Source organism: Alexandromys fortis, unplaced genomic scaffold (genome assembly GCF_014885135.2).
Source record: "Alexandromys fortis isolate MF-2015 unplaced genomic scaffold, M_Fortis_MF-2015_v1.1 scaffold_258, whole genome shotgun sequence".
Lineage (NCBI taxonomy): Eukaryota > Metazoa > Chordata > Mammalia > Rodentia > Cricetidae > Alexandromys > Alexandromys fortis.
Genome location: NW_026068132.1, coordinates 1,281,175 through 1,289,675, shown reverse-complemented (window position 1 = coordinate 1,289,675; position 8,501 = coordinate 1,281,175). Strand labels below are relative to the sequence as shown.

At 50.7% G+C, this 8,501-nt stretch overlaps 2 protein-coding genes across 2 annotated transcripts; one reads left to right on the top strand and one right to left on the bottom strand.

The window, feature by feature from the left end:
- The first annotated feature begins 2,719 nt into the window (after window positions 1-2,719).
- Window positions 2,720-5,463, top strand: Emc9 (ER membrane protein complex subunit 9). The gene is made up of 5 exons (XM_050126194.1): window positions 2,720-3,124; window positions 3,271-3,347; window positions 4,838-4,907; window positions 4,989-5,083; window positions 5,240-5,463. Exons 1-5 carry the CDS (start codon window positions 2,927-2,929, stop codon window positions 5,418-5,420), a joined length of 621 nt encoding a protein of 206 aa, XP_049982151.1. The 5' UTR covers window positions 2,720-2,926; the 3' UTR covers window positions 5,421-5,463.
- On the bottom strand, window positions 5,456-8,305 carry Psme1 (proteasome activator subunit 1). The gene is made up of 11 exons (XM_050126191.1): window positions 8,131-8,305; window positions 7,335-7,367; window positions 7,138-7,200; window positions 6,938-7,048; window positions 6,819-6,864; window positions 6,606-6,703; window positions 6,299-6,367; window positions 6,155-6,222; window positions 5,994-6,048; window positions 5,834-5,920; window positions 5,456-5,678 (listed from the first exon to the last, which is right to left on the bottom strand). The coding sequence occupies exons 1-11, from the start codon at window positions 8,167-8,169 to the stop codon at window positions 5,598-5,600; spliced, it is 750 nt and encodes a 249-aa protein (XP_049982148.1). The 5' UTR covers window positions 8,170-8,305; the 3' UTR covers window positions 5,456-5,597.
- Between the last annotated feature and the right edge of the window lie 196 nt (window positions 8,306-8,501).

The window sequence follows — 8,501 nt, the reverse complement described above, 5'->3', positions numbered from 1 at the left end:
TGTTATTACCTCTGTTGTTCTTTTAGAGATCATTTATTGAGAGCCTCAGACAAAGGTGACTGTGGAAGTGAAAATGGGGAGGGTTGGTTGGGGAATGGCTCAGCGTTTAAGAGCACTAGCTGTTCTTCCAGAGGACCCAGGCTAGATTCCTATGAGCCACACAGTAGCAAGTAACTGTTGTGACCCCAGTTCCATGGGATCTGATACCCTCCTTTGACCTCTGCAGGCACCAGACATGCACATAGTGCACAGGCAAAAATGCAAGCAAACACCCTTACACATGAAATAAAAACAAAGAATTACAAGAGAAAATGGGAGAGGGTGCCAGGAAAATGAGGTTGATGTGCTCTTACCAGTTCCTTCTAAAAAACAGGATAGAGCAGGGCATGGTGAGTATGCCTTCAATCTCAGCACTCGGGAAGCAGAGGTAAGTGGATCTCAAGTTCAGGGCACCCTGGTTACACAGTAAGTTGAAAAGGAACAGGGTAGAAGTTTGCATGCCTTGTCAGCTATGCAGGTAACCCGTAAACCCGTAGCTTGGAATGTCACAAAGGTATGTCCATCCGATGTTACCATGGTAAAGACTGTATTGGGCAAAGCTGTTGGAGGAGGAATTAGCCTTTGGATAGATGGGGAAGCTTTATGGCTGTGGTGTGGGAATTAAGAACAGTTGTGGAGTTGAAAACAAGCTTGGAGGCGAATGAGATCCTGAGATTTCTCAGTGCTGGCAGAGAGGAAGGTCTTAAAAAGGCATTAAACGAGAACATATTATGTAGTAATAAGTGCGGCGGGGCTGCGTCCCCAGCACCCCGGCCGCCTGGCTAGCTTATGCCCGAAATAACAACACACAAACTGTATTTATTTAAACACTGCTTGGCCCATTTCTATCTAGCCTCTTCTAGCCTAATTCTCGCACCTGGACTAGCCCATGTCTAATAATGTGTGTAAGCACCCCAAGGTGAGCTTACCGGGAAGATTCTAACCTACGTCCATCCTGGCTCGGAGCTTCATTGCGTACGCCCAGGAGAGCGAAGCAGGGCCTCTGCTCCAGAGAGCAGAGCTGTCGAGTCTGAGCTCACTTCCTCTTCCTCCCAGCATCCTATTCTGTTTACTCCTCCCACCTATGTTTTAACCTATCAGGGCCAAGGAATTTCTTTATTGCTTAACCAATGAAATCAACAGATTGATATATGACACTCCCACATCAATATTACCAGCCGTGGGCATTATTCAGGGTGGGGGAGTTGCCTTTTTATCTTTTGCCCTCCCCCAATCAATTTCTGTTTCTACATCTTGAGATTTGGGTATTTGTCTTGGTTTTTTTTTTTTAATTGTGACTGTGCATGTGTGCGCGTGCATGAGTGAATGTATTCCACGTGTGTGCTGGTGCCCATAAAGACCTGAAGATAGTGCTGCATCCCCTGAAGCTGTGGTTTACAGGTGCTTGTGAGCCACCTGATAGGGTGCTAGAAACAAAAGTTGTAAAGTTGTACCTTGACTGCTGAGTTATCTCTCCGGTCATGTTTTTGAGACTGTTTTTGTTTTGTTTTTAGATAAGCTTTTTCATAGCCTAGGTTGGCCTCAAATGCACCGTGTAGCTAATGCTAACTTGAACTCCTTGTTCCCCCTGTCTCCACCCTCTGAGTGATGGGATTGCAGTTTAGGGTTCACTTCTGAGGCAGTGGAGACAATGATTCCTCTGCTGTGTGGCCGGTTATAGACTCCAAGGGACTTTTAAATTCAAGCTTGTGTCCAAAATACATTTGATTTTGATGTGGACTAAGATCTACTGTAATTTGCTTTTCCCCTCTCCGAACTTAATACTTTTGATGTTCCATCTCAAGGTCTATCTCATCCTATCTTTAAAAAGATTTAAAATATAAAATATGTCAAAAGAATGTGCTGCGTTCTTAGCAGTTTCAGTTTGGAATTCGGTGCACATAATTTATCCTTAAAGGGTCATTGACTTGTACTTTGCCTTAAAGGTGCTACACTACATTAAGGAAGCCAAAGCCCAGAGCTTGAAGTTGGGAAGGCGAGGCTGCTGGTTATCGATGGTGCAGGCCCACTCTTTCTATAGCTGGAGCAAGATGAACGGGTTTTTTGTTTTGTTTTTAGTTTTTCGAGACAGGGTTTCTTTGTGTAGCTTTGGAGTCTGTCCTGGAACTCACTTTGTAGAACAGGCTGGCTTTGAACTCACAGAGATCGGCCTGCCTCTGCCTCCCAAGTGCTGGGATTAAAGGCGTGCGACACCACTGCCTGGCTAAGGCGAATGGTTTTGTCCCCAAGTTTCTCCAGAACACCCAGCGAGGGGCCAGCCCTTTAACCTAGCTGTCTTTGCCCAAAGCCTTTAGGTACAGTAAGAGCTGGTAAACCGGCTAAACCAACCTGCAGTAGCCCACACAAATTGGAACTGCCTGTGATGGCCGGGGTCTGTAAACCTAGGGCTTTCACTTGAGATGTGGAGGCAGAAGCATCTGTGAGTTTGAGATCAGCCTAGGCCGAGACTTTGTCTTCCCTCCTTAGAACGAAACAAAATCCAAAGTATAAACCGGGTAGGTTAGCTAATAAGCTTTTGCCCTGTGCGTTCTTTCCAATTCGCTTTAGGCCAAGGCAAGCCAAGCCAAATTTTAAATTTTTTGATTGGACGAAATTAGAATGTCTTGTCCTATCAGAGAGCACTACGGAGGCGGGGTTCTTAAGGGGGATGACCCGGAGCAGGCCTGCAAGCAAGTGCGCCTGCCCAGGAGTGTTTAGAGGAGGCGGGGCTCGGTTCCTCCGGTTGTTTCTGGGCCCAATTCTGGTTCGTGTTGAGGGCAGGCTGCGGAGAGAGGTTACCTGGTGTTAGAGACAACTTAGAACTAAGCGAGGAGGCACAACTCGCTTGCCGTGGTTGGGAAGTCACACTTGTGGTGCACGGTTCGCTATGGGGGAGGTGGAAATTTCCGCCCGGGCCTACGGGAAGATGTGCTTGCACGCCTCTCGGTACCCATACGCTGCTGTCAACGGGTTGTTGCTGGCTCCCGCGCCGCGGTCGGGAGAATGCCTCTGCCTCACCGACTGTGTGCCCCTCTTCCACAGCCACTTGGCCCTGTCAGTCATGCTGGAGGTTGCGCTCAATCAGGTGTGGCCTCGAGAACCCCGCCCCTATCCCTACTCACCGCCCCTCCCCAGCCCCCATTCTGTAGGACCCTCAGCCTAAATGCATGCTCGACTCCTTGTCCTCAGTATGCACCCACAGAGCCTGAATCATTGATTTATTCACGACAGGTGGATGTGTGGGGCGCACAGGCCGGTCTGGTAGTAGCTGGGTACTACCACGCCAATGCTGCTTTGGATGACCAGAGGTGAGTTGGGTAGCTTGGGACGAGAAGGCAGATGATTGTGGCAGGTGTGGGTGAGGTACAGATAGGCAGACCAGCGTCATTCCTTTTATTTATTTATTTTTTAAGTCAAGTGTTTAGCAGCAGGGCTGTTCACCAGCCATTATACTGAGTACTGGAGTGAGAAAATACCAGAGATGAATATGGCCGTCAAAGGTTCCTGCCGTGGGGGTGGGACATACAGGCGTCTGGTGCTTCCCAGGTTCTGTAAGAACTGAGGAAGTGCGACTAGCGACTTAAAAAGCCCACCATTTTTAAACCGGTATGTGGTGGTGCTTGCCTTTAATCCCAGCACTCTGGGGAGCAGAGACAGGCAGATCTCTGTGAGTTCAGGCCTGGTTTACAGAGGGAGATCCAGGACAGCCAAGGATACAGAGAAAACCTTGCCTCAAAAAAAAAAAAATTAAAAAAAAAAAAAAAAGCCCACCACTTTATACATATATACTACAGACACTAAATACACTTGATTTTGATATGGACTAAGATCTACTGTAATTCGCTTTTCCCCACCCCGAACTTAATACTTTTGATGTTCCATCTCAAGGCCTATCTCATCCTATCTTTAAAAAGATTTAAAATATAACTATATATATAAGTATATATATATATAATATATATATATATTTGTGTAGCTCTGGCTATCTTGGAACTAACTCTGTAGATCAGGCTGACCTCGAACTCAGCGATTCACCCATCTCTGCCTCCCAAGTGCTGGGATTAAAGGTGTGCACCACCATGCCCAGCTAAAAATAGTGTTCTGTTTTTGTTTTTTAGTGGAAAGAAGAAAAAATATTTATTTAATATGGCCATACTAGAAAGAGGACAAAGCTCCAGGGAGACACTGCTACTCTTCCCAAGTCTGACTTCTGGGTCATGAAGAGAGATTAAAGTTTAAACAGAGGGACAAGGATATGCATATCTAGGGAGGCAGGAGCAAGGTGTGGCCTTGCCCAACACTGACCTATCTTTAGGTGTAGATTTGTCCTGTGGGATCGTCTGACAAGTTGTTAGAGCTGTGTGAAATTACTGTATACATCACGTTATATCTGTATACCACGTGCTTGCAGTGCCCCAAGAGGCCAGAAGAGGACGTTGAATCCCCTGGGGCTGGCCGAAAACTGCCATGTGGGTGCTGAGATTCAAACCTAAGTCCTCTGGAAGAGTAGTTAGTACTCTTAACCACTGAGCCATTGCTCCAGCCCTCTTGGTTTTAATTTAATGATTAAGGCAAATTGCCTTCCTCAAAGCCTACTTTAGATTTCCACTCTCAACAGCAGAATCTGAGCACGTTTCCCACAGCGTTCAAGCATCAAGCAGTCCTGCGTCAAGCAGGCCCGACACTCCCAGGACAGCTGCAGGGAAAGGCTACAGCTGTGCGCATCTGTGAGACCTGGGAGGAGACCTGGGTCTGCCCTCAGTTGGCTCCTCACTTCTCTGATCTTCCCCCTACACAGCCCCGGGATTCTGGCCTTGAAAATCGCAAGCCGAATTGCAGAAGTCTTCCCTGATGCCGTGCTTATTATGGTGAGACTTGGGCTTTCCAGTGGGGAGGTGGGGAGGAAGTGGGGAGAGCATCTTGAGACTCTCACCCCTTTATCCACTCAGCTGGATAATAAGAAATTGGTGACTCGGCCTCGTGTGCCTCCAGTCATTGTCCTGGAGAACCAAGGTCTTCGATGGGTGCCTAAGGACAAGAACTTGTGAGTGCCCCACTACCTCTATGCTTCTGCGAAGTCCAAGGCTCCCCAGGCCTCCTTTGTCCTTCGTCCTGCCCTGTGGTTTCTTTAGACACAATCCTTTAAGTCTGGGTCTGGCCCCACTGTTTGGCCTCCATGGTTGCTTTGCTTTAATTTCAGAGTGATGTGGAGAGACTGGGAAGAGTCAAGACAGATGGTGGGAGCTCTGCTGGAGGGCCAGGCCCACCGCCACCTTGTGGACTTTGACTGCCATCTTGATGACATTCGGCAGGACTGGACCAACCAGCAGCTTAACACTCAGATCACCCAATGGAGCAGTCCCACCAGTGGAAATGCCTGAACCAGAGGGTCAGAGTACAATAAAGAGATAGGCTGTTGGGCAACCATATATTTATTGTGTTTGGGAGGCAGAGTAAGGGGGAAACCCCAGCAGGAAGAAGATTGGGTACAGTCTATAATTCCCAGTGAAGAGCAGGAAGGTCTCTATTGTACCCCATCATGGAATGAGAGAGGGGGCTCAATAGATCATTCCCTTTGTTTCTCCACGGGGCTTCTTGAGCTTCTCGAAGTTCTTCAGGATGATGTCGTATAACACAGCCTATAGGATCGTGGTGGAGGTCAGCCACCAGCCCCCAGTGGCTCTGTGTCCTAGTTTTAGCTTTGGAAAGGCTGATCTTGTCATCCTCCACCCCACAAGTCTGCTTGGCCAGAAAGGTGCTTCTGCCCACCCCTGCCCTCCGCTCCCCTTCTCACATAAGCATTACGGATCTCCATGACCATCAGCCGGATGTCCTGGTACTCTGCCTCGTCCAGCTCGTGCACCAGCTGTCGATAATCACCCTGCAGAAACCCAGAGTTAGTCCCGACTTGCAACGTGTCTTCCCCAGCTTAACCCGACCTGGGCCTCACCTACCACGTGGGGCTGTTTGGCTGCTTTGGCCACTGCGTCGCCCCTCTCTGAGAAGTACCTGTGGGAAATGGAAGCAGTGTGCGTGGACTAGGAAAGAAAGGAGGGAGCCCAGGCCTATCCCCAAAGGCAGAGTGAGCTGGGGGTGTGGTGGCCAGGCAACTCACTTAGAGATTTGAGTGTGGAAGCCCTCCAGCTTGGTGTGAAGGCTGGTCATCAGCTCAAACACCTTCTCCTGGGAAAGAAAGGGGTGAGAAGGAAGCATGGGCTACCCGGGAGGGCTGTGTAGGATCGAGGGGCAGTGCTCTTACCTGGACAGCCACTCCAAAGTTATTCCCATCCTCTATCCGAGGTATCTGTAGTTGCAGCCAGGTAGTGACCTTGGAGCAAAAGAAGGTATCGGGTTTATTACCACCTCCCTTCCTTCCCCTCCATATATACACGTCCCAAGTGCCAGGTTCCTATTCTCCCCTCGTTTGCCCACAGTGGATGGAGGAGTGCCAGGTCCATGCTGAGCCCAAGGCTGGCTCACTTGCTCTGCCCTCTCCGATGTGCCATTGTCCTAATTGGCTGGGACCAAGAGGACAATGCTGAAGCACGGATGAAAGCAGAACTCACCAGATTGAGTTGCTCAATGACATCCTTGATCTCAGGCTTTAGGCGCTGCAGGAGGACCACAATCTTCTCATTGCAGTTGACTGGGCCACAGGGAGGACCTGGAGTGTGCAATGGGTCAGTTAATAACCGAGCTTCCGAGGGCTAGAAAGCCGAGTGTAGAAAGCAAGCTGGAAGTTGGGAGACACAAGCCTGTCTCTGCCTGGGTTCAGGTACCTTTTTCTTCATCTTCCCCTTTCTTCTTCTCATCCTTCTCTTCCTTCTGTGGGGAGGAAGACAGGACTGAGGCCGGGTTTTCTCTATGGTTGGCCCACCTCCCGGGTCTCCCAGCTTGCCTCCTGTTGTTTCTTCCGCTCCTCCTTCTCTTTCTCCTTGACTGGATCAGGTATGGGGATGTCCAGTGGAGCCTTCAGATTGCTCAGGTTGGCTTCATTGAGATCTGGCTCCTAGTGATAGAGCTGGAGATGAGGGTGTTCCTCTTATCACATCACACCCCCATCCCAGGCCCCTCCTGAGTCCTTGCAGGACCCTCTACCTTTAAGAATGCATCCAGCTCTGCGATCTTCTTGGGAAAATAGCTCCCAAGCAGGTTTTCTGTCTGTATGAGGTGGTGGAGGAGGATGGGGTCATAATCAAAAGCCTTTTCCTAGTGAAGTAAGGGCTCACACCGCCCAACAAGGAAGGGCGCAGCAGTAGCAGCTGGACGGGGTTGCCGATGACTGTAGGTCTTACCTTGCTACACAGGTCTTTGCGGAACACATCCACCTGTAGGGTACAGGCAACCCTTCAGAAACCTAGCTTTAGGGCCACTTCATTTGAGGGCAGTTCCCTTTTGGGAATAGAGGAGTGGATCCCTCTAAGGCCACTCCTGAAGAGAGATGGGTCCCTCCCTGTATAGGGTGGTCTAAGGTGGCGTGGCAGTTTTCAGCACACCTCAACCTGGGGAGAGTTCAGTGGATCCCCGTGGGGGCTGGATTTGGGGAGAACATCCCTTGGGTCACCAGAGTTGTGTAAGGAGAGATAAGAAAGCCCTCTGACCGGGCGTGGTACGCCATGCACGCCTTTAACACCAGCACTTGGGAGGTAAAGTCAGGTGGCTTTCTGATTTCGATCGAGTCCAGCCTGATCTACATAAAGAATTTCGGACAGCCGGGGCTACATAATAAAGAGACCCTGTCTCGAACAAAACAAAACCCTAAGCCAGTGGGCAGAGGCAGGGAGCAGGCTGTGTCCTTCCTGAACTGAGTCAAAGATCTTGAAGTGGCTTGGGCAAGTCCCTCTCCCCGGCTCTGCGTGTAGCCCGGGCCCCAAGCCAGGAGACTTCACACTAGCTCTCGGCTTCATTTCACCCCACTGGACCACAGCCGCCTCACCTACTCCCAGGGGATCAGGTGCGTCTGCTGCAGACTAGTAAGCAGACCCCCGACCCAGATGTGGGGGCTTGGGGCTGATCCCCGAACCCTGGTCCGCTCCGAGCCACGCCTCTCTAATGCCTCTCTAATGCCGGACTCGAACCTGCAGCACTTACCTTGGCTTGGGCTTCAGGATGGACCCTCAGTGTGGCCATGGTCGGAGCGGGCGGGGGGCTAAGCGCCGCACGAGGAGTCTGGAGTGGGCAGCGGGAAGGGAAAGCGAAAGCAGAGCTCGAAACCTGCACAGCCTTCCTTGGCTTGGGGAGCCGAGGGACTGGAGGAGGCGGGGACAGCCTACTGAGGGGCGGGGGCTCCTCCTGCAGCCCGAGTATTGCTTCCGCCCAGCACTCGGGGCTCTCCCCTCTGCGCCCAGGCCCGCCTCCCAGAGCCCGCCTGCCAACGCCAGCACCTCTGCCCCTTCCCACCCCCGCCTTCCATTTCCGGTCGCCCCCTACTTCTCCTGCTAGGGCCAGGGCAATAATAAGCC

What these genes read in the sequence shown, in the direction of transcription:
- Emc9 (XM_050126194.1), top strand. Translation starts at nt 2,927, where the DNA reads ATGGGGGAGGTGGAAATTTCCGCCCGGGCCTACGGGAAGATGTGCTTG. An exon ending in TGGAGGTTGCGCTCAATCAG is followed by an intron (nt 3,125 to 3,270) that starts GTGTGGCCTCGA and finishes TATTCACGACAG; the next exon opens with GTGGATGTGTGGGGCGCACA. An exon ending in GCTGCTTTGGATGACCAGAG is followed by an intron (nt 3,348 to 4,837) that starts GTGAGTTGGGTA and finishes CCCCCTACACAG; the next exon opens with CCCCGGGATTCTGGCCTTGA.
- Psme1 (XM_050126191.1), bottom strand. Translation starts at nt 8,169, where the DNA reads ATGGCCACACTGAGGGTCCATCCTGAAGCCCAAGCCAAG. An exon ending in GCAAAGACCTGTGTAGCAAG is followed by an intron (nt 7,201 to 7,334) that starts GTAAGACCTACA and finishes CACCTCATACAG; the next exon opens with ACAGAAAACCTGCTTGGGAG. An exon ending in AGCTGGATGCATTCTTAAAG is followed by an intron (nt 7,049 to 7,137) that starts GTAGAGGGTCCT and finishes CTCTATCACTAG; the next exon opens with GAGCCAGATCTCAATGAAGC.